Source organism: Monodon monoceros, unplaced genomic scaffold, assembly GCF_005190385.1.
Source record: "Monodon monoceros isolate NGI ecotype Baffin Bay Population unplaced genomic scaffold, NGI_Narwhal_1 Super_Scaffold_9, whole genome shotgun sequence".
Classification (NCBI taxonomy): Eukaryota; Metazoa; Chordata; class Mammalia; order Artiodactyla; family Monodontidae; genus Monodon; species Monodon monoceros.
In genome coordinates, this window is record NW_021703786.1 from 26,917,092 (window position 1) to 26,942,114 (window position 25,023).

At 53.3% G+C, this 25,023-nt stretch overlaps 1 protein-coding gene across 1 annotated transcript in view; it reads left to right on the forward strand.

The window, feature by feature from the left end:
* TBC1D16 (TBC1 domain family member 16) overlaps nucleotides 1-25,023 on the forward strand; it is an 80,088-nt gene that overhangs the window by 13,114 nt on the left and 41,951 nt on the right. Inside the window, exons 2-3 of the mRNA XM_029212144.1 lie at nucleotides 3,689-3,928; nucleotides 7,014-7,611. Of these exons, the coding sequence (XP_029067977.1) occupies nucleotides 3,751-3,928; nucleotides 7,014-7,611 (776 nt within the window). The 5' untranslated portion in view covers nucleotides 3,689-3,750. The remainder of the gene's footprint in view (nucleotides 1-3,688; nucleotides 3,929-7,013; nucleotides 7,612-25,023) is intronic.

Below are 25,023 nucleotides of genomic sequence, written 5' to 3' on the forward strand. Positions count from 1 at the left end.
CGTCGTAATGTGCCTTGTGTGTTCAGACAGGACTCAGTGGTTAAGACAGTGAGAGACGCCCCCTCGACCTGGGGAGGCCACAAGGCTTCCCCAGAGGTGGGCCCGGAGGGGATTTGGGTAGCGAGGAGCAGCCCTGCCCCGAGTATCCAGAAAGTGGTCTGAGCCGGAGGTCGGCCACGTATCGCCCATGGACCAAATCTAGCCTTCTTCCTGTTTTATACGGTGCGCAAACTAAGGATGGTTATTAGGTTTTTAAATGGGTGAAAAAACTGGAAGAATTTTCTTGTGTAATGGCAAAATTATATGGAATTGGCGTGAGTATCTATTTAATAAAGTCTCGCGGGACCACAGTCATACCTGCCCACGTACTGTCTGCTTTCACACAACAGGGCGGAATCGAGTAGTCTCCACAGTGACCGCTGGGCCCACAGAGCCAAAAATATTTCCTGTCTGGCCCTTTACAGAACCAGCTTGCCGTCCCCTGGGCCAAGGGATCAACTTGATTCTGCAGCCCACATTGAAAGTGGTGTCTCAGGCATGGGGGATGCCTGAGAAGGGGTGGATTCGGGGCCCTGGATATGGCCGAGAATGGAGGGGCTTCTGTGGCTCAGGGCTGAGGAGGTGAGGACCCCAGCTGGGCCTGAGTCTCCAGGGCTAGTGATTTTCAAGGTCATCCTGACGTTGGGAACCTCAGCAATGAGAGAGAAGAGAGTGATGGATTTTTCTGGGTAAAGATGTAGGAATGGGAAGGGTGACTCTTGGGCCTGCAGGGAACTGTTAGAAGGATGCTGTGTTTGGGAGAGTTAGTAGCCATGGAGGCAACTGGAAATATGCAAAGAGATGGGAGATCAGAGCAAGGGGGCACAGAGGGACACCCAGAGAGCCATAAGGGCCTGAGGATCCAGCATTGAGCTGCCTGGTCCCAGGACATTGAAGGAAATTAGCACTGAGACAACCCCTACCGTGCTGAGCCGGCTGGACCCCCAGCCCCCGCCCTCTGCCCCAAGAACCCATCCAAGCACTGGACACAGAAAGAACTCCATTTAGGGAACATCCTAAGTCAGCCCTGGATTTAAGGGTAAATGTACAGAGTGTAGAGGGTGCAAAGAACAATATAATTTAGCCTGAGAACCGCCTCCAGTTGATTATTCAAAAAAGTTTTACTGGGCTTCCCTGGTGGCGCAGTGGTTGAGAGTCCGCCTGCCGATGCAGGGGACACGGGTTCGTGCCCCGGTCCGGGAGGATCCCACATGCCGCGGAGCGGCTGGGCCCGTGAGCCATGGCCGCTGAGCCTGCGCGTCCGGAGCCTGTGCTCCGCAACGGGACAGGCCACAGCAGTGAGAGGAAAAAAAGTTTTACTGTGGTAAAACATACATGACATAGGGAATTCCCTGGCAGCCCAGTGGTTAGGACTCCATGCCCTCATTGCCGAGGGCGTGGGTTCAATCCCTGGTTGGGGAAATAAGATCTCGCAAGCCGCGCGGCGTGGCCAAAAAAAAAAAAACGAGGGACTTCCCCGGTGGTACAGTGGTTAAGAATCCGTCTTCCAATGCAGGGGACTTGGGTCCAATCCCTGGTTGGGGAACTAAGACCTCACATGCCTCGAGGCAAATCAGCCTGAGCGCCACAACTACTGAGCTCGCATGACTCAACGAGAGAGCCCACGTGCTGCAAGCTACAGAGTCCATGCACTCTGGAGCCCACGCACCACAACTAGAAAGAGAAAACCCACATGCCACAACTAGAGAGAAGCCTGCACACTGCAACAAAAGATCCCGTGTGCTACAACTCGCCACAACTAGAGAGAAGCCTGTACACTGCAACAAAAATCCCGTGTGCTGCAACTAAGACCGACACAGCCAAAAATAAAGAAATGGAGGGAGGGGGAGGAGGGAGGGAGAGAGAGAGAGAGAGAGAGAGAGAGAGAAAGGAAAGAAAGAAAAGAAAGAAAGAAAGAGAAGAAAGAAAGACCACTAAAAAAACCCCACAAAAATGACATAAAAATTACCCTCTTAACCGTTTTTAACTGCACAGTTCAGTGGCATTAGGGACATTCGGGTACATTGTTGTGCAACCATCACCACCATCCGTTTCCAGAACGTCTTCATCTTCCCAAACAGTAACTCTCCCCATTAAACACTAACTCCCCAGCCCCCGCCCAGCCCCGGGCACCTACCCTTCTATTCTCTGTCTCTATCAGTTTGACTATCCCAGGTACCTCATATAAGTGGAATCATACAATATTTGTCCTTCTGTGACAGGCTAGTTTCACTGAGCATGTCCTCAAGGTCCATCCATGTTGTAGCAGGTGTCAGAACTTCCCTCCTTCTTAAGGCTGAATAATATCCCATCGTAGGGACAGACTCCATTTGGTCTATCCATTCCCAGTCAATAATTTTATCATACCGGCTTCAAGTCTTTTTTGTTTTTCTGAGAGCTTGAGTTGCAGCCCCTCTGTGACGCTTCCACCCAGCCACCCCGCCCCACGAGGCTGGCCTGCACCCTGCCCAGCATGGCCTGAAATCTCGGACATCCATGATCTCTGACCAGGAAATAGCTTTACGCACATCTCTTCATTGACACAGGCGACATCATACCTGTGGTCATCCTACTCCCAGCTTGGTGGGCGGCCGTCATGAGCCCCATTGGCAGTAACGTCTGGTTGGTTCACATCGCTGCCTGGGCTTTTGTTTCATTTTTGCTGGAATTAAAATTGCTTTTTGCCAGTGTGTTGGGTGTTGGGTTTTCATTTCATGTTCTCAGTCCTTCTGTTTCCACTTCTGTGAATCGCCTGCTTTTTCTGTTGGGATATTGCTCCTTTTTTTGCAGGGAGTCTTTAGGAATTCTGTATATATTCTGGATCTGATCTTTTGGTTTCTAGTTTATTTTTTTAAAGAATGAGTTGTATGTTAACTTGGGTCCTTCACCTATCCCTTGTGACCCCTTCCCAGCTGGGGCAGCCAGCGTGTGTTGGGACGTCAGACTGGGCTTTGGGATGATGAGGACACACGGGGCAAGTGAGGGTGGAGAAGGCTGGGAAAGGTGGGAAGGATGAAGGAGAACCAGGATGTTCCCTGGGAAGCACCACAGATGGCTGAGAATCTCAGGAAGGAAGGGACACAGGGGTGAACTCTGTGTCCTGGAGGTCTGGAAATTGCTGCTGTGGGAACAGATTCCTCTAGACCAGTTCTCTCTCTCTCTCTTTTTTTCTTTGGGCCGTGCTGCGCGGCTTGTGGGATCTGAATTCCCCGACTTGGGATTGAACCTGGGCCCGTGGCAGTGAATGCGCCAAGTCCTAACCACTGGACACCAGGGAATTCCCTAGACCAGTTCCTAACAGGGTGATTTTGCCCCCTGGGGACATTTGCAATGCCCGGAGACATTTTTGGTTGTCATAGTGGAAAGGGGTGCTAGTGGAATCTGGTGGGTGGAGGCCAGGGATGCTGCAAAACACCCTACAATGGACAGGACAGCTGCCACCACCAAGAATGACTCAGCCCCAAATGTCCGTAGCACCACTGTTGAAAACCCAGCTCACCCTCCATATGGCCTTGTGCTAGCGGGACCCCTTCTGTGGTTCCACAGCTTCCGTTTCCAGCCCACTGGTGTGGGGTAGGATGCTGCCCCAGGAATACCCAGTCCAAGTTCGTGACCTTGGCCATGCCCTTTCTCTGTCTTCCTCCCCCAGGCAGGTCTGGAAGAGCCCCGCCTGGGCCCAGGTGTGCAGAGGATGGAAACGCTCCCCCGGCAATGTCTCTGGGCCGCCTCCTTCGCCGGGCCTCCTCCAAAGCCTCGGACCTCTTGACCCTCACCCCCGGTGGCAGCGGTGGGCCCCCTTCCGTCCTGGATGGGGAGATCATCTACTCCAAGAACAATGTCTGCGTTCACCCGCCGGAAGGGTTGCAGGGGCTCGGGGAGCACCACCCAGGTGAGCTCAGAGTGGGGAGGCCTGGGGTGACAGGCCTGGGCTCACATGCTGGGAGAGGAAGGCTTGGGGTCACAGACCTGGGAGGGGAGGGCTGTGGAGTCACAGGCCTGGGGAGAGCTGGCTGATCTCTGTAAAGTTAGCCAGCTCCTGCGCCACTTCCCCGTTTGCCCTAATTTCCCCATCTGGGAAGCAGGCCAGTGACCTTTGACTCATGAAGGGGAGGCAGGAAGGTTTAAGGGGAATTAGCCTGAATTTGCAAGTAGAAGAGGGCATTTGAGCACTACAGGGCTTCTGGGAGCAGGGAGCCCCCTGCGCGCAGGGAGGGAAACCAGAGGGAAGCGGGGCATCCTCTTCTACAGGAACCTGCCCAGTGAGAGGCTTTCCGCCAGGCCCCCTTGAGCATGTGCAGGACCGAGGCCCTCAGGACAGTCTTGGTGGTTTCGTCCCTTCCTGCAGTCCAGAGTGTGGGGTGAGGACTGAGTGGGGCGTGAAGCTGGCCTAGGAATCTGGGGACGTGGAAATCTTTGATCCTGCACACCCTCTGTGCTTAAATCCTCTGTTTTGAAATCGGGGAAGAAAATTCTTAGACTCCGCAGGGATGGAGATGGAGGAGGGTCCTTTCCTGACCCTCCACATGGGACCCCGGAGTTACCCTGAGCCATTCCCAGGACACTCCAGCCCATGGCTCTCCTTAGTTCCAGGAGTGGGAAACTTTTTCCTGTAGTGGCAGTGACTTTGCTATCTTTTGCTAAGCCACAGAGAAAGAAACTACATTTTTTCCAGGGCTCCAGTTGTATTTTGAGCCCCAAAACGGCAAGCTTCCTTGTGCACTAAGGGAGTGGGCACAGATTCTCTTTGCAGGAGTGTCACTGACTGTGACTGTTCTGAGGCAGGGGGTGTTAGACCTGGTTATGGCAGCCCAGCACTCACACCTGAGTCCCTCAGCCCTGCTGCTCTGAGGAAGCATCAAAAAGATGGGTTAGTGATACTAGAGGTCTGTGTGGTCTTTTGTCATTTGCGCAAATGACTTGCCACAGACAAATGTATCGCCTTATGTAATTTGCACAACAACCTCATGAGAGTGGCTGGAGCCTGGGCAGGCCTGTCTCTCGGACAAGGAGGCCTCTCGGACAAGGAGGCTGGTGCTCAGAGGTGCTCCCCAATGCCAGCCTGGGATGGAGGTGGGGTGAGGGCAAGCCCTGGGCTCGTCCTGTGGCCTCCCTAGGCTGCCGAAAGGTGCTTCCGTATCCCCAGTCCCAGTGCACCTGCAGCCTGGCTGCAGCCCACCTGAGTCCAGACAGGGGTCCCACATCAGATGTCAATACATTTAAAATTATGAATTACAATCGGATCTGGGCACTTTAATGCATGCAAATTATGTGTCAACAAAGTACTGAATAAATAAATTAATAAAAAAGGCAAGTTTAAATTATACTAATGAACTCTTTGAAAAGTATTCTGTCCTCCTGCCTTGATAAGCATATCTTTACAGTCACCCGGACAGTTAGGTGCAGACTTAGAATCACCAGACCCTCCAGGTTCCAAAGCAGGAAAGCCGGCTTCCAGCCCCAGCTCTTTCCTGCACTACAGGGGCCCCGGGTGTTCTCCTGGTGACACCAAAGCCCCATCCACAGCCCCCACATACAGCTCAGGTGGGAAGCCCCGAGCAGGCCCTGGAAGCAGACTCTGAACTGTGAGGGCAGGGGATTCCAGGGTCCTGGTCCCTGGAGTGTGCTCTAGAAGGGGGTGCAGGCTCTGGGTGGCATGTCACCTTGACCCTGTGGACGCCTGACCACGGGACCAACTCCGAGGACTTGGGGTGCCAGGTGCAGAGGTTCTAGGCCTGGGTCTGAGGGTGTTACATGTTCTGGGCATAAAACAAAAAAAATAGCAACAGCCTTTGCAGGGCTTCTGGTATCATTCTGTTGTGACGGGAGGCAAGGGAGAGGGGCCAGAGGTCTCAGGCTCCCTTCCCAACCCAAAGCCGCGTGATCTGCGGGTGTGGAGACACTTGGCCTCACCCGAACGTTATCCTTCTGCATAACTGGCTGACAGCCCTGGAGTTCCCCCCACCTCTTTTGGAAATGGGAGCCAGGCTAAGGATTCTGGGTTGAGCCAGAGCCCTGGGGCATGAAAGGGACCCCAGCTCCTGCCCTAGGGGCTTCTCAGAACAGAAACCAGGAGGCCTGGGAACCTGGTGCAACAGGCCCAGGAGTCAGGACACCCCGAAATGGCAGGTGCTGCAGGAGGAAAGGCCACCTTACCCCAGACTGAGCAGTCAGGGGCCCGAAGAGCCCACTCACGCACTGCCGGCAGCCTTGGAGAATCGCTCTTCTCATTTTTGTCAGCAGTTCAGGGCATGACATCGAGATGGCCCCTTCTTCCAAAACAGTGGTAAGGAAGAAATGCTAAGAAGCCACAGCCAACTGGAAAAAGCCCCAATGCCACTCATCTTGGATTTATTCTTTTTGGGACATAACAATAAAATCTGCTGCCTGTATCCATCCTAAGATTGTGGTGAGGCTGTGAAGCCAGTGGGGCTTCTGGGTCCCTGTGTTCCCCCCAGTTCCCTGGGCTTGCCCGGACCGGGAGGCTGATGGAGGCAGGGAAGCTCTGGAGCCCCAGTCAGTGGACAGGGTGGGGCTTTGAACGAGAGGAGGAGGGAAAGCACAGGATGGGCTGCTGCTTGAGGTCCCGGGCCCACTGGATCTGCTAGGTGTGTGTGCTTAGAAAATGCCCATAGCGCTCATTCATCCTGAGCTCAACTGTATCCCTCAGGTGTGTTTTCTTAGGGCCAGGCTGTGTCTGGAGCCTGGCTACTCTGCACAGCCCCACAGTTTTACTACCCCAGGTGTGGCTCCTATGAGAAACCAGCCAGCGGCACCTCGCGCATGGCCTCCCTAACCGCCTGTGCTTCTGACCCCTCTTAGGTTACCTGTGCACATGGCCCTCCCTAACCGTCTGTGCTCCTGACCCCTGCACAGCCCCACAGTTTTACTACCCCAGGTGTGGCTCCTACGAGAAACCAGCCAGCGGCACCTCGCGCATGGCCTCCCTAACCGCCTGTGCTTCTGACCCCTCTTAGGTTACCTGTGCTTGTACATGGAGAAGGATGAACTGCTGGGGGCCACCCTCATCCTCGCATGGGTCCCCAACTCCCGGATCCAGAAGCAGGACGAGGAGGCGCTGCGTTACATCACCCCCGAGAGCTCCCCCGTGCGCAAGGCACCCCGCCCTCAGGGCCGGCGTACCCAGAGCTCGGGGGCCCCCCCTCCGCCGTCCCCCATGGAGCCCAGGCCCACCCTAATCCCCAGAGATGAGGACATCCTGGTGGTGGCCCAGAGCATCCGAGACCCCGAGCGTGTCAGCCCTTCGCCCGAGGATGGGGAGAAGTTGGCCCTGGGCTTGGGGACAGACAGCTCCCTCCTGGCCTCTCAGCCAGCCCACAGCGACTCGGGAATCTTGTCGGCGGTCAGTTCGCAGGACGGGACGGAAGAGGGCCGGGAACTGCGACCTGAGGCGGGCGAGGAGGAGGGCTCCTTGGAGCTGTCGGCCGAGGGCGTGAGCAGGGCCAGCTCCTTCGACTCGGACTCAGAGGCCTTCTCTTCACCCTTCTGCCTCTCGCCCATCAGCGCCGCCCTCGCAGAGAGCAGCAGCTCCGTGTTCCTGGAGAGCGAGAGCGGGTGAGTTCCTGACGCCCCACTGCCTCTCTGGAGCCAAGAGCAGCGGCATTAGTCCCCGCTCTGCTCACTGAGCGCCGAGGATGCCCGCATCCCATTCCGCAGGCACCAGAGCCTCCGCACCCTGTCCCCTCACTTCACGCCACCCTAGGGGATTGTGATGGATGCACAGTCTGGGGGAGGGGGCTGGGGGTTCCCTCCCTCTTCTCTCCCCTTCCCTAGGACTAAACATTCCCTGCCAGGTCTGACTGGCCCCATAACCCAGTCTAACCCCCCCTGGTGCCAGGCCCCAGGAGTCCAGGTGTCTTTTGTGCTCATCTCTGGAGGAGATGGTTGGTCATCCCCCAACCCCCAGGCAAACTCAGGGAGGCCTGGGTGGTGGCCGAAGGCTTGTGGGGGAGGCCTGGTCCCCAGCCAGGCTCTGTGCTCTGCCTGGGGCCAAGCCAGGCACGTGGCCTGGCCCCCCAGAGGCATCCGTAGCCTTTCTACTTCTCACACCCTCAAGCTGTAAGAGGCTGGAACACAACCCCAGGGGGAAGTTGGCAGCATTTACCGTACAGCCCCAGAGCCCAGGGGAACCAGATGCCTGGGCACACTGGTGGGCTCACTGGCCACACAGGCAGGGACCAGGGCGGGCAGCAGTGAGACCTGCCCCCTGCCTGACTGGGGAGGGTTGTTGCGGTCTCGTGGCGGCCACCACACAGTGTCGTTAGGGGGCCTCAGGGCCTCCCAGAGGTAGGTGTGCACAAGGCTCATGAACCCAGAGCAGCCGGGGCAGGCCTGGCATGGGCAGGTGTGGGACTCCTGCCGCCCCTTCTCATGCTCGGCTGTGGTCCTTGTTCTCATTAGATTTCTAGGCTAACAATGGTGATGATAGTAAGTGCTGACATAATCAGACAGTCAGCACACAGTCATTGGCTCATGAGATGAGATGGGCATGTGAGAAGTGTGAATGGTCTGAGCTTTGCCTGGGCACTGGGCATGTGTGCCATGGATTAATTCTTTTCATGCTCCCAACCATCCATCCCAAACCCTGTGAGGTAGGTGCTAACATCGCCCCCTGTGTATAGAAGAGGAAAGCGAGGCTCAGAGGTTAAGGAACTTGCTGGAGGTCACCCAGCTAATTTAGGAGCCGAGTCAGATTCGAACCCTGCCGGGTCTACACCAGACCTAGAGCACATAAGGTCACATGAACTGATGTAATCCCAGGAGAAAAGGAGTAGGGCGGAGGAATGCAGAATGCTTTGCTGGCTTCAGCGGGAAGGAATTTTAGATGGATTCATTCCTGTTTTCTTCCCCTCAGTAAGATGTGGTCCATTAGAGCCCAAGGGTAAACTGATAACATCCATCTCGAGTACTGGAGGGTGCATGTAACGGGAGCGGTCAGCTGTAGCCGAGGACTCCAGTGCCCCATGAGGTTCCCTGAGCCGTGTGCTGTTTCCCACCAGGAAACCAGGCTGAGAACATAACTCAAAGCCACGCCTGGGTCCCGCTGCCAGTGGGGCTCTGTCAGCACTCCCCCTGGTGGTGCCACACTACCAGTCACTCCCCGTGCCCCTCCCTCAGCCACTTTCTGTCTCTATGGATTTGCCTGTTCTGGACATTTCACCTCAATGGTATCATGCAACTTGTGTCCTTTTGTGTCTGGCTCCTTCCTTAAGGTCCATCCTAGTGTGTCAGCACTCCGTTTGTGTGTCTGGCTAACATTCCCAACAATTTCCACCTCCAGTTGGATTTGGAAGCATTATTCTGTATCGCGTGCAGACTCCTGAGCTAAAGCTGGGTGGCGTCTGTCAGGTGCGAAAGTTTGGCTGCCCCACCATGAGCCCTTTCTGTGGTCATGCTTTGGGAACCCTACTTTTACCTTCCAGATCCCTGCTCCACCCAGTTTAATTTAGGGGTCATGTTTCTGCTTAGAGCTGCAAGACGTGCTCAGAAGACTAGTGTTGTGAGGGAGCTCCCTCCCTCGCCATGGAGCTCCAACAATACCATATTGCTTGCTTTTCTGGCCCAATCAGTCCATTTCAGCCAAGGCTTTTGGCTGGGGCAGGATGGCCATGAGTGAGGTCCCTCCCTGCCTCCTGGGAGCGTGTGCTTCAGTCAGGGGCTGATGTGGAAACAGCCTGTCTTTGAGACGGAATGTGAGAGGTATCACATGGAGGCACCCTGGTTCCTGACCCAGCGTGCTTGACAGGTTGCTGGGAGCTTAAAAAAAAAAAACAGATGTGATTTCAAAAGGGGCTGGGTGGGCCCTGGAATCTACATTTCCTGCCAGGCCGTCCCTGCAGTTCATGTTTACTTGCTTCTTTGCCCTCGGAGCTGAGTTGCAGTTTTGTCTCCCCACCGCATCTGAGACCTGGAAGCAAAGCTGGTGTTCCTCCACTCCCTCCCTCCCACAGCTCCTGCCCTGTGATGGACCTGGAAATTGGGACTAAATCGTCAGTAGTACTGGGTGCTATAGAGCAAGGCTTCCCAGCCCAGCGAAAAATGAGAATGCTCCAGGCAGCTTTGAAGGCTCCTGATGCCCAGGCCACACACAAACTGATTGAACCAGAATGGCTGGGATGGGGCCCGGGCCTGGGCAGTGTTTGACCTCCCAAGGGGTTTCCAAAGTGCTGCCAGGTATGAGAACCGCTGCTGGGGTGGGGAGCATGGAGAGAGAGACGTGGGCCTTGTGCCTCAGGCAGAGGGCATCTGGGTCGAGGTCCTGGAGCGCTGGCATCTGCTGGACCAGACACCCCTCAGGGAGCTTGTCTTTGAGGACTTGAATGCACTCATAGCGGCTCCTGGAGCAGAGGCTCCTAATTTAACTGGGAATTGGCTCCCTGGGAGGGGAGCAGGCAGGCTGGCTCATGGGATCCCTCTGGTGGCAGAACTGAAGAACTACACATGGAGGCTGAGCCTGAGGCTGGGGATGGGCGAGGAGGGGGAAGCAGCCCCCATCCGAGAGTCCCCTAAACATTTTGTTATGTGGCTGGTAGTTCACAGAAGGGCTGAGTCGTTAGAAAGGCAGTGTCCATTCGTGTGCTACCTGCGGGGTATAGCCCGGCACAGCCTCATCCCTAGATGGCAAGGCCACCTGCCATAGCCACCCCACCAGCCCCAGCACAGTGATGGCTGGAAATCCTTGACTATATGAGTGTCCAAGGACTATTGGGAAATGGGTGGACAAGGAGAGATGTGCTGCTGACTTGTCATCATGGACCCTCCTTCCACGGAGATCTGAGTTATACAAGCAGGGTTTAGGGTCTGTGGCTCTCAGCCCCACAACTTCCACAGTGTCAGAAATCAAGGCTTTGGATTGAGATGAAGGTGAGGATGACCACCGACAAGATAAGTGTCCATCCCATCATTCGCTCCTGTCCTGAGAGGTACCCAGTCTCAAGGGCCAGTTGGATGAGGGTGTCATATAACAGGACCCGCGTGTGGACCCCCGTGTGGCGTGTCAATTGCTCCCCCTTGGGGAAGTGTGTGGCGATATGTATGAGCTGAAACACAGCTCCACTCCCTGAATCAAAAGGTCTCTTCCGGAACTCATCCTAAGAAATAATCTAAACTACAGAAATAAAGCACATTTGCATGAAGATGTTCATCATGCTATTCTTTACAATGGAGGAAAAAGGGGAAGAATCTAGAGAAGGAGACCCATCCATTACAGTTTATCTTCCAGGTCAAGGGATTTTTAATGGGGGTCCATGAGCCCCCTGACGTCTTATACCACTTCCTGTATGTGTGCTCATGGGTGTGCATTTTCCTGAGGAGGGGGCACCCTCTGACTTTCCAAAATGTTCAGAACCTCGGTACTGCCAGACAGGAGAATGTGTGTCTGTAAAGGCTGTGCTGCAGCATGGAAATTTATAGTGCATCACAAACAAAGCAAATGATGTGCACATTTTGATTGACATCTATGGAAAGGCCTGATGCATGAATGAGGTGGGCCAAGCAGTGCTGCCCACTAGAACTTTCCAGATCTGTGCCTTCGAGATAGCCCCACTGGCTTGCTCAGCTAGGGAACACTTGAAAGGTGGCTAGTGTGACTGACACACTGAATTTTTAATTTTATGTGATATTGATTGAGATAAATTTAAGTGGCACATGTGACCACTCTATTGGACAGCACAGGTTGAGAGGAAGCTGTGCCAATATGTTAGGATAGTGTGGTTACGGGTATTTTTTTTTCTTTTCTCATGTTTCAAAAATGTTACAGTGCGGTTATATTAATCATGAACCCACACACAGCTTAGACTGGCTCACCCTTGTCCACTGTCTTGCATGCTTGTTTTTTTATTTTTGTTCTTTGGGGTTGTTTTGGCCGTGCCGCACAGCCTGCGGGATCTTAGTTCCCCGACCAGGGATGGAACCCGTGCCCCCTGCAGTGGGAGCAGAGTCCTAACCGCTGGTCCGCCAAGGAAGTCGCTTGCATGCTTGTTAATGAGAAGACCTGCTAAGACCCTGTGAGTCCTTCCCATGAAGCTGACGCTGACGGCCTGCCACCCTCGTCTCCAGAGTTGTCATCGGTGCCCCCACCCCCAGGGTAAATGCGTGCTGTGCTTCCCCTCTCGCATCCCCTCCTTTGTCATTCTTGGTGTGTGTTCTTGGGGCGGCCATCCCGAGTGAAGGGTGGCGTTCAGGTTACAGAACGAGCTGGGTGGCCTTGCCACGCAGGGACTCTCGCCGTGGCTTCATTGGGGCAGTGGTTCAGCCAGCCCAGACGTGGGTCCAGGAGAGCCAGGTACAGCCCCAGGGGGCCGCGGGCTGCCTGCCCTTGGGGTCTTGCTCCGATGCTCACCTGCCTCCTGACCTCCTGTCCTCTCCTCTTTTCCCACGCACGCGGTGTTTTGGCCAGCCGGCCCCAGCAGGCTCACCCTTCCCCAGCCTCCCTCCAGCTGGAATGTTCTCCCCTCCCCTGCTGAAACCCCAGCCAGACTGTGGTCTCCTCCGTGACCCCTGCTCGCTCCACAGAGCTCCTGCTGCTTTCCCCGGGCATCTCATTTGTGTGGCGTTTAACATATGCCGCCTTGTGCTGTTGCTTTTCCGTGAGACTTACCTGTCACCTGGACCAGTGCCGTCCTATAGAACTTTCCGTGGTGATGAACGCTGTCCCGTGTGGTAGCCGCTGGCCACATGCGGCTGTGAAACCCTGGAAATGTGGCTCTGGCAGCTGAGCAACTGGATTTTTAATTTATTCATCTTCGCTGAATTTAAAGTTCAATAGCCACAGACGGCGAGGGCTTTGTGTTGGACAGTGCAGGTCCAGACGAAACAGTGCTTGTGAGGGGGGTGGAGGGAGTAGTCACACTCCTGGCAAAGAGTAGCCCCTCAAAATGCTCTGTCAAGGGAAAAGGGGGAAAAGACCAGAAAACTGAACAGGTGTTCCCCCCCCGACCCACGCAGGGACTGGCTTACTAGGGGGTGGATGGCAGGAGGGGTCACAAGCAGAAGCCAGTGAGGAGGGATGGTGACAACGGATGACGGCGCCCACCCCGCAGAGGGAGCCAGGCTGAAATAAATGGCAGCTTAAGTGCTTTTTGCCTTTAGGAGGAAAAGGCTCTGTGACACCAGAGTATCAGCGGTAAAGGCTGAATTATTCATACCTTCTCGTTGTCATTGGTATAACAGGCCCTGCTCCTCCTACCCTGCTCTGGGGAGAATCCAGCCTCTGAGAAGGACCTGGAGCCGATGAGCTTGGTGGGCCAGGTCCAAGCGCCGAGTATCCTTGATGGGGGGCTGCCAGGAGGGACCCAGAGGGTGTCATTCTGGGTCACCCAAAGCCTGGTTAGGGGCAGGTTGTGTGATGCCATGAGATTCTTAGCTGCTTTGGGCGGTTTTCATAAATAGCCTTGCCCCATTCCTTTTCTGTCCAACCATCTCAGGGGAGGCAGACAAGCCTGCAGGAGTGAGAGGTTCATCCAGAACCGCTCACTCCTGGAGACGGGGTGGGGGGGGCGGTGATATAAATGAGGGGGACGCTTTTCACCCCTTCCCACCCATAGTAGCTAAAGCAAATAAGAACCCTCTCCCACCTCTGGGATGGGAGGCTGAGAAGAGGGGAGGGGCCAGAAGGATGGGACCCTGAAAAGATGAAAGGGGGGAGCAACAGGGAACGGCCAGTGGCTAGACCAGTGGATGTCCTTGGAGGCCATTCCAGCAGCAGTGGGACTGGGGAAGGGGTGACGGAAGGTCCTGGGGCTGCTGCCGCCCGGGAAGGGAGGGTGATGGTCGGAGAGGAGCTGTGGGACGGAATGCTGAGGGATGACTGTGGGTTCCAGAGAGATTTAGGAGGTGGAATGGCCAAGAGTTGGTGAGACATAGGATGGCCAGGTGCTGGGGGGGTGCACTCCCCTACCCCCCAAATTTCAGGAAGATATCTCTGAGCTAACTCAGTATTGGGTTAGCCCAGGTCCCCGGATGCCCTGAGGATGCTCCTGGAACACCCACCCTCACCCCTTCGGGGCCCCCAGCAGCAGCCTGGCAGCCAGGAAGCTGGCAGCTTCCAAAGATCTGTTGTTTGGGTTTGTTTGTGCTTCTGTAACCGGGAGCTGAGATTTATTTCTTTAAAACATCCCATCTCCCGACACCCTGCAATCTGTTCTGTGCGTCGTTAAGACTAATCTTGTCTTATGTTTCTGTAGCACTCAGCAGGCTCTGTGCCGGCATCTCTCCCTCCACACCCGCCGCCCGCCTGTTCCAAGCCCCCCCAGCCAAGGTGGCAGTCACCCGTCACTCCCCATCTCTGTGCCTGGGGATGGCTGGTAGCAGTGGCCCAAAGGAAGCCGCTCCGAGAAGGGCAGCAGGCAGGACTGAGCCCTTGGACCTGCCTGGGAGCCTCACTGCTAGGCAGGGAAGGAGAATGGCCCTTCACTGTCTGCCCCACAGCTCTAGAAACGCATTGATGGGCTGCTGCCACTGCCTCCAGGAGCTTGGAGGGGCTGCCAGGGAATTCGGGCTGGGTCTCGACAGTGCCCAGTCCCTTGGTATGAGACTTAGGGCAGCTGTTGGCTCAGACACACTGTCTTGGGAGGGAAGGGGCAGGCCAGCTGGGCTGGGCAAGATCTGCAGTCAGATGTGAACCAAGTCCTGCGTGATCCCTGGGGCATGAGCTTGGCGAGGTGTTTAATCTCTCTGTGCCTCAGTTTCCTCATCTGTGAAATGGGTCCATTGTGAAGCCAAAGAGAGGCGATGAGCGAAAGCACTTCGAAAAGGTTCAGCACAGAGTAGGCAAATGGTAGTCATTTACCAGGATGATAAAAATAAAAGTGGCACTTTTATGGCACCTACCAGTGTGCCAGCCAGATATTAAGTGCTTTGTGTTAGTTTCCTGGGGCCGCCATAAATAAGGACCACAAACCGGGCAGCTTAGAAAAACAGAGAGGGATTCTCACAGTTCTGGAGGCCAGAAGTCTGAAATCAAGGTGTCTGAAGGGCCTTGCTCCCTCTGAAGCTCCAGGGAGGATCCATCCTGCCTCTGCCAGCTCCTGGTTCTCCAGCCATTCCTCATGGCTGCGTCCCTCCAGTCTCTGCCTCCATCGTCATGTGGCTTCTCTTCTTGTAAGGACACCAGTCCTTGGATTTAGGACCCACTCTCAATGCAGGATGATCTCATCTTGGGATCTTTAACTAATTATATCTGTAAAGACCTTGTTGCCAAATAGGTTCATATTAGGAGGTTCCAGGTGGATGTGAATTTAGGGGACACTATTCAACCCAGCACATGCTTTGTGGGTACTGACCATTTAACCCTTAAAACAATGCCTGTGGTCAGGGCTGTTCTTCTCCTGTTGTAGAGAAGCTTGAGGCACAGGGTCACGGAATGAAGGCTCCTAGCTGAGGTACCAGCTCTGAAGTTAAAAAAGCAAAACAGCAAAACAAAGTCGGGCCCTGTGAAGCCCCTGTTTCCGTCATCACTTGGCATATCAATCGCCCCTCCTGGCCCAGCCCTGGCAGCCCTCTGGGTCTGTTCAGGAGCCCCCCTGAGAGGCTTGTGGGGCCCGAGCAAAGATGCTGTGGAAATCTACTTTAAAAGTGACAAAAGTAATATATGTCTATTTTAGAAATTTGGGAGGAAAGGCATAAAGAAAATATTTACGGTCATCAATCCTTTCGGCGTTGCTATTATCATTTTGGTTTGCTTCTCTCTGGCCTTTCAAAGTTGGGGATTGTAATTGTCCATCTCAGGGGTCAGCAGATCTTTTCTGTAAAGGGCCATGTAGTGCGTATTTTCAGCTTTTTGAACTGTACAAGCCTCTGTGTAGCTTCTTAACTCTGCCCATAGAGAGAAAGCAGCCACTAGCTATATGGAAGTAGTTGGGCGTGGCTGGGTTCCAATAAAACTTGATTTATGGACTCTTTGAATTTCATATAATTTTCATGTGTCATGAAATATTTCCCTCCTTTTGCCTTTTTCAACATTTAAAAATGTTCAAACCCATTCTTCAATTAAAAACCTGCACACGGATGTCTGTAGCAGGTTCCGTCATAAATGCCAAACTTGGAAGCAACTGAGATGTTCGTTCTTCAGTAGGTGAATGGAGAAATAAACTGGTCCATCTAGACAAGGGAATTCTATTCGGTGCTAAAAAGAAATGAGCTATCAAGACAGGAAAAGACATGGAGGAAACTTAAATGCATGTTGCTAAGTGAGAGAAGCCAATCTGAAAAGGCTACAGACTGTGTGATTCCAACTATATGACTTTCTGGAAAAGTCAAAGCTATGGAGACAGTAAAACAAAGATCTGTTGTTGCTAGGGATTAGAGGAGAGGGAGGGTTGAACAGAGCATATGGAGGATTTTTAGCGCAGTGAAACTATTCTGGATGACACTGTAATGCTGATACATGTCCCTATGCATTTGTTAACACCCATAGAAAGTACAACACCAAGAGTGAACCATAACATAAACTATGGGCTTTAGATATTAATAATAATGTATTGATATTGGTTCATCAACCATAACAAATGTACCACGCTAATGTAAAATGTTAATAATAGGGGAAAGGCCGTGTGTGAGTGGAGGAGTATCTAGGAACTCTTTGTACCTTCTGCTCAACTTCTCTGTAAACCTAAAACTGCTCTACAAAATAAAGTCTATTAAAAAATATTCTTAGTTCATGGGTTGTACAAAGACAGACAGCGGGCCATTATGTGCTGACGCCGGGTCTAAACCAACACTGTCCAGTAAAAATGTAGTGTGAGCCACATAAAATTTTATAGTAGTCTTGTTTTTAAAAACTCTATTTTGAAATAACTGTAGAGTCGCAGGAAGTTGCAAAAAATGTACAGGGAGGTCCCATGCATCCTTCATCCAACCTCCCCTGATGGTAGCATCCTGTGTAAAACCATAGTACATGTTCCAGACCAGGAAATGGAGGCGGGTACAACTCACAGATCTGGCTGGTCTTTCAAGCACCCATTTGTGTGTACATGTGTATAGATTCCTGTGCAGTTGTATCCCATGTGTAGCTTTGTGTAACCACCACCACAATCAAGGTACAGAACAGTTCCATCGTCACACGGCTCCCATACACTCCCCTCATAGTCACAGCCACTACTCTCTTTGTCTCTGAAGACTTTCATATAAATGGAATCACACTCTCCGTAACCTTGATATGGGCCTTTTTCACTCAGCATAATGCCCTTGAGCTCCATCCAAGCCATCATATGCATCCGTAGTTCTTTCCTTGGTATTGCTGAGTCGTACTCCATGGTGTACACAGATCAGTTTGTTTAACTGTCTGCCCTTTGAAGGAAGTTCATTGATGGGTTGTTTCCAGTTTGGGTCATTTATGAATAAAGCTGTTGTGAGTATTTCTCTGGGAGAAATTCCCAGGGGTGCAATTGCTGGGTCATATGTATGGTAGTTGCATGTTTCATTTTAAAAGAAATCGCCCAAACTGTTTTCCAGAGTAGCTGTGCCATCTTACATTTTTACCAGCAGTATGTGAATGGTGCAGTTTCTCCACACCCTCACCAGCGTTTGGTGTGGTCACTATTTTATTTTTTGGCCATTTTGATATGTGTGTAGTGGTATCTCATTGTGGTTTTAATTTGCATTTCCCTAATGATTAGTGATGTTGAGCATCTTTTCATGTGTTTCTTTGCCATCTGTTTATCCTCTTTGGTGAAATGTTTCTTCATGTCTTTTGCCTATATTCTAACCAGTTTTTTTAACTGTTACATTTTTGAGAGTTCTTTTTTATTTTCTGGATACTAGTCCTTTGTTAGATACGTGATGTGCAAGTATTTCTCCCAGTCTGTAGTTATCTTTTCATCCTCCCAGCAGGTTCTTTCACAGAGCAAAATATTTTAATTCTGATGACACCCAATTTATCAGGTTTTTTTTCTTATGGATCTTGCTTTTGGTGTCAGGTCTAAGAACTCCTGGCCTAGTCCTGAATCCCAAAGATGCTCTCCTGTTATTTTCCTAAAAATTGTATAGTTTTACATTTTACATGTAAGTCCATGACCCATTTTGAGTTAATTTCAGTGGAAGGAGTGAGGCTCAGGGTGAGGTTTGTCTTAGCCTGGGGATGTTTGGCTGCCCCAGGACCATTGAGAAGGCCAACCCTCCTCCCTGGGACTGCTTTTGCACTTTTGCCAAAAGTCAGTTGGGCGTATTTGTGTAGGTCTAATAGCCCCATTTTAATAAGTAAAAAAGAGACATGTCAAATTAATTTTAATAATTACCCAGTATATGCAAAATATTACCATGCGATCAACATTAAAAGTTGATGAGAGATGTTTAATATTGTCTATCTTTGTACTTAGTCTTGGGAATCCCATGCAAGCTTTAACCCTAGAGCACATCTCAGTTTTAATTCGCCACATTTCAAGTGCTTGATGCCATGTATGGCACAGGGCCACCGAGTTGGCCAGCTCTAGTCTCTATTGGTTGGCGTCCTGCTTTTGTTTTGTTTTGTTTTTATTTTTTTAAATGTTCTCTGGCCAGCCCTCTTCCTTTTTCCTTGATGGCTGTGTGGCTTCTGGGAGGAGGTCTGGAGAGCATTCTGTTGCTCCTGCTTGTTGTGGGGAAGGTTCTGTAGCCCTGACCCCACCCTGGCTTGGAGCAGGGATTCTGAAAGTCACCAGCCAAGTGTGTCACCCAACGAAGCAAGATTCCAAAGAGATGCATGGTGGAGCCCTTGCATGGGTGGATCTTCTTGAAATCATGCTATTGTCTACTGCCCCCCCCCCGCCCCCGCAAGGACCATCAGCTCTTTAGAAAGCTGGCCTCTTTCTATGAAAGCTGTCAGGACAGGGAGGAAATAGGTGCATCAACCCTCCTGAAGTGAAAAGAAGGAAGTTCAGCCTCTGGGAGAGGCTGTGCTCCCCAGGGAATTGGCATCCCCACTGCAGGATGGCTGTCGAAGGACAGGAAATGAAACTGTTGTCGGCCTTTCCCCCTCAGCTCACAAACCACGACAGCCCCTCTGGAGGTACCTGATGCAACCCTCGATGATTTGTTGCAGGGGGTGGTGGGGATGCTCTCTGCGGGCTATGTTGCTCTGACTGCACAGAGCCCCACTCGGGAGCAGGAAGCTAGAGGCCCTGGAGGCCCTTGCTCTTGCATCAGCAGCCCTGGCAGGGACTCTGCAGGGCCCGGGGCCCACCTGAGCTTCTGAGAGCTCTGAGCGTGAGGCCACAGAGCAATGACGTGACAGTGCCTCCCAGGTGAGACGGGAGCCCGAGCTCTGCCTTTCGAGACTCCCGCTTGGCTGTTGCAGTGTAACCCAATACCTGATGAAATCCTCCCTAAAAGTGAGAGGGGGGGGCAAATGACCTTTGTCTTTTGATCAGAACGTTCCTGTATCCTCTACTGTTTGCCTTAACGTTCATTCCCAGCAGAGTAAACAAGGCATTTTTACTTGGATTTTCCTTTCAATTCAACCAGTGTTCCCTAAATGCCCGTGATGTGCCAGGGAGAAAGGGCTCCTGGTGGCCCCTCCACCATATCCAGAATGTGCTTCCTTGCTTCAGGGAATCTGTTTGGGGAACCTGAGAGTATCGTTTCCCTGACGATCTGACAGCTGAAGCCCCGCCACACTGGTCATTGCAAACCGCCTGCCCTTTGAAAGTCATGGGCTGGAGGAAGCAGGCCTGGACTCTGGTGCCAGCAGGTGGCCTTGAGCAAATTCCCGACCTTCCTTAGCGGCAGGCAGTGACACAGATGGTCCTTAAGTGTGGCCACCCTGGAGCCGAGCCCCTGATCACCTCCCAGCTCTGCCCAGCCCTGTGCCCTGGCAAGTCTCCATCCTCACTGCCCCGCCTTTTGTCCCACACAGTGGGACAGTGACCATCCATGCCCACAAGACCATCACGGGCAAGGCCCCTAAGTGCCCTGGAGGTTCCCAGGAGGAGGCATGGAGACCAGCCTGCAGGCTTAGATAGCACGTGCCTCTTCTGTTACATTTTATTTGATGGTTTCCAAGATGGGATGCAGACCCTCTAGAGAAGGGGGCCTTTCCTGAGGAGGGGTTTTGGGGCCCCAAAGGCCTATAGGAAGGAGGTGCCTGCCAGGGTCGAGGTAACATGGGGGTAAGAAGTCAGAAGTGGAAATGTTCTGGAAGGAGAGAGGGGGGCTGTCTCGTGGGTCACAGAAAGGGAGATTCGCACACATCTGGAAGGGAGAGGGAGGAGACCCGGGACCCAGCAAAGGGGGGTGGGGGTGGGGTGGGGTGGGGGTGGATTTGGCCTCTCCCAGGAGCCCCAGGGCTGGCGGTTAGGGCCGGACCCTGTAGATGGTAAAGGCATCAGGATCTGTCTTGCTTCTGTAAATATTTAAACACTGGGAGGATTATTTTTGGTAGCTACGGTCTCTCTCCAAGCCTGGCAGGCTGCCGGGCTGCCGGGAAGAGTGTCGAGTGACAGCGGGCTCCCTGCACGCTCCCCGGTGCTCCGCGTGAGCACGGTCACAGCAGCCACGATTTAATTGGGGTCACGGCCCCCCGTTTTGGGAGAGGGTGGACAGGCACCGGCTTAGAGGCTTTCACCTTCAGGGTGAAACTGACGTGACCAACATGGATGTCAGGTCTCAGAAGTTCCCCTGACGGTAGTTGAAAGTGACAGTGCCTCGAGCTTCCAAACCACGAGCAGGGAAGTGTCGGGCCAGCTGCCCGGCCGGGTACCCCCCAGGGAGGTCGCCACGCTCCACCAGACCCACCTGGGGTGAAAGGACACATTGTGTGCCCCGCAGAGCATGAGGGGCTGCAGAGAGCCGTCTTTGTCGGGTCCACGGGGCTGACGTGCAGAGAAGCCTGCTCTCCGGGCGGGCGTGGACGTGGGGCGCTGAGGGCCACCTGGGCCCGACTCTCTGGGATTGGCAGCCCATTTCCTCCAGCCCCAGAATCAGGTCTGTCTGGACATCACGGCCCTGCAGCTTCCCCATGAAAGACGAGGCTGGCAAACACCATCCTTTGAAACTCCATTTTCCTGGAGGTGGCACTTCAGCTGAGGAGGGCTCTCCATGTGCCCAGCAGATGGCAGGCTTCCCCCAGATCAGCCAGGGGTGTCCCCTGCCCGATGAACCCGCCGCGCCTCCTGACCCCACCCCCACCCGGTCTCCCCAGAGAGGAAGTTCCATCTGCCCTTTGTTGCTCACCTGTCCCCACTCACTTCTCACTGTCCCCTACCGAGGGGCTCTCTGAGGGTGTGCTGTTGGGAGGGGGACACAAGCTCAGACCCAAGCCAGCCTCCCTTGGCTGTGGAGCTGCCAGACGCTCCTTTCCTGTGTCCTGTCTCTATTTTCAGCCAGCTTCTCTCTCCCCACTGACTTTCTGTCTCCTCTCTGGGGGTCTGATGGGTGGAGTATTGCCAGCATGACGCCCCCCCCAACCTTGTGCCATCCACGCCTCCCCAGAGATCAGATGGGTCCTAGAGAGGCTTGGCCTCTGGCTCCAGAGCAGAGGTGCACGGCTGATGTCAGACCTGGGATGTGAGGAAGCGGTCAGCCAGATATAGTCGCACACAGGGATGCAGCCTGGTTCCTGTCCTTCCCACTGCCCCTGTGGATGTGCTGACCCCTAGGACAGCCCGGCTGAGTCTCAAGGGTGGCCTTGTTTGAGATTTACTTTGCTGGACCCCCTCTTTTTAAAAAAAAATTATGATTTTTATTCAATATATAAATAATACGTGGTTACGTGTTAGATATAAAGGGATGGTGCTCCAAAGAATTGAAAGCAGGGACTCAAACAGATATTTGTACACTCAGGTTCATAGCAACATTACTCACAATAGCCGAAAGGTGGAAGCAACCCAAGTGTCCATCGATGGATGAATGGATAAATAAAGTGTGGCCCATCCACACAATGGAATAGTATTCAGCCTTAAAAAGGAAGGAAATTCTGACAGAGGTGACAACATGGATGAACCTTGAGGACATTATGCTACGTGAAATCAGCCAGTCACAAAAGGACCAATATTGTATGATTGCACTCATATTAGGTTCCTAGAATTGTCAGATCTATAGAGACAGACAGTAGAAAAGAGGTTACCAGGGGCTGGGGGAGGGTGATGGGGAGTTTCACGGGGACAGAGTTTCAGTTTGGGAAGATGAAGAAGTTCTGGAGATGGATGGTGGTGACGGTTGCACAACAACGTACAATGTGAATGGACTTAATGCCACTGGACTATAGAGTTAAAATGGCTAAAATGGTAAATTTTACGTTATGTGTATTTTGCCACAGTAGAAGAAAGGACAAAGAAGGGAAAAGAAGTTGAGATCATCAGGGTAACTGGGACTGTGAGAAACCACCTTGGGTGCACATCTTCCCAACCTTTTGAGAACCAACATTTTCAGATTAGCCATAAGCCTGTGTCGATTGTCCCCTGCCCCAACATTGGTCTGGGACTTCAGGCACTGGGCAGTCATGCCCGTATGGCCTAGGACTCCTGTCTGGGGGCATCTCTGTGCCGGCTCTGTCTAGGCTGGAAGGAGAGGCCGTCAAGGCAAGCCACGGCACCATGGCCAGAGGGCTGACCGTGGCCTGGGCTCCCACCACCTGCCTCCTCCTGGTGACCAGGGCCTGAGACTGGTCGCCACACATGCCTCCCTGTAAGAGGGACGTATGCCTGCTCTCAACATGTCTTGTTCAACCCAAATCGAAGGCGGCGGAAAGTCAAATTCAGTTCTAGGCCCTGAAAACTGGTTCTTCTGAGACTCTGGTGGGCGGGGAAACCTGCAGGAAGCTCCCGGAGGCTTGTCAAGGTCAGATCAGGAGATACTGCTATCCCAGCCTTTTCCAGAACTTAGAAAAATAGACTCTCCCCGTCGTCTTCGGGGAATTGGGAAACTGAGCATGCCCTTCTGGGTGCCTGTCACTGAAGGGAGGGCACCATGGGTCCCCCTAAACAGGACCTCGAGCCCCCAGCCTCCCCACCTCCTGCCCCACTGGGAATCCAGAAGGGGGCATCAGGGAGGGGCATGCCGGCCATGAGGGTCTCCCTCCCGCCCCCCAGGAACCTCTACCAGTAGTGTGTGATGAGATTGGCCAGGACCAGTGTTTATGCCCCTCCTCTTACAGCAGGAACACTGGTTTTTCTATTAATGAATGTTCTAGAGTCCTCCCAGCCTGCAGCAAAGGTAAAGGCAGCTCGGGTCACAGGCAAAATGAGCGAGGGCCACTGGGGAGGCGGGCCTGGCTTGTGGGAACTGGGCTGGTGAAGCTGGCCTGCTCTCCACTGCCCACCTTCTGTTAGCCTTCTGGGCTCCGAGGAGGCTACTGTCAGAGCCCAAACCCCTCTCCTTCTTGCCCTGGGGCCAAGTAGCAGGAGGTGGGGTACCAGTTGGGGTGGGTCCCAGGACCAATGCCGACTGCCCCAGAGGGCACGCCTGCCTTCTCAGAGGGACCCACACAAATTCCAGGCCTCCAGAAACAGCTAATCATGGAGTGACCTTTGAGTTTGGCAGGTGCTCAGCCAAAGATCAGCATGAACTTGCCCCAAATGGCCAGTGTCCCTAATGGCACAGGTCAGGACCTCCAGGCTGCCCTGGGGCCCACCTCTGGAGTCATCGCTCACGGGACAGGCCAGGCGGAGCCTGAGCCCCTGATGACTCAGCACCCTTCACCTCTGCCAGGACAGGGTCGCCCTGCAGACGGTGTCTGCGCAGACTTGCCCGTCCAGCCAGGATGAGAGCAGCCCCGCCCACGTGGGGAGAAGCCTTTAAAACAATTCTGAGCTCTGCACAGGCCCTTAACCCTGGCGGGGGTAGGGGAGAGGCAAAGATACCTGTACTTATTAGGACTTTCTCTGCAGCAGGCAAAAAATCATGTCTTTTTGTCCTCGAGAACACCCAGCGCCACGTGTATTTTGGAGGCCCCTCTGTCACTCAAACAAGGCTTAAAGAGGAATGGTCACCTGCTCAAGGCCACACTGATGGAGATGACCGGAAACCGGTTAAAAGGCTTTGGGCGTTTAACCGAGTACAGAGCGGTAGCCCCCAGCTTTGAGAACTCCACTGCGATTGTTTAATGGGCAGAATTCACTCCTTGTTCACAGTACCTCTTCTTCGGGGGAAAGCGGTGCTGCCTGTGGGGGTCTTACTGGTTCCCCACATCTGGGGTGCCCTTGGGGCCACCTCGAGTCCAATCTGTGAGTGGGATTGCAGGTCACCGCTCCCTAGCCATTCACACCATGCTTTTACCCAGAGTTGGCGTTTGTATAATGGATGGCGGAAAATGTCCCCACTCACCCCTGTGCTTTTTCCCCCATTTTTAAAGAAACGTCCTTTGGGGAAAACTTTTTCTCTCTTAATTGATTGAAAGACTTTTCCTTGACAGAACTGAGGATACTGGGTCCCCAGAAAGGGCCCGGGGTTGGGGGCAGACATGGGGTGGGATGTGGTACACTGTCCAGCCTGGCAGAAGTGGGAGGCACGGCTATGCCTGGGCTTTTCCACAGGGCTGGCCAGGGCACACTTCACTGTGCTTGGCAGAACTGAGCTTTGATTCTGTGAGGCTTTAACTGACAAAACAAGCTGGAACCACTGGGTTTTGCTTTGTGGCTGATTAACGATTAAAGGGACCAACATTCCATGCATAAAACCTTCTAGAAAAACTCCCTTCACCCCTAAAGTGAATGGTCTGGGGTTTGTCCTCTTTGCAGTGGCATGGGTGTGTTGAGTTGCTGCTGTGCGCTGATGGAATTCTTGGTTCGGAACACAGGGGAGCAGGCAAGCTGTGTGTGCCTGACTTTCCACCACCACCTAATGATTGGGCAGATCCAGGGAACCCCATTGGGTGGTGCCCACCGCGCCCCTGGTAGCTGACAGTGTAGGGTTTGGACTTAACACACAGCTCTCTGTAGTTGACAAAGGAAAACTATTTCCAGTTTGGGCAAACTGGCCACAGCCGTTGCTGAAGCTGGGGGAGAGGCCCGCTGACTTGGTGTGACTTTTTGGATGGTAGTGTTTTGTTTTGTGACT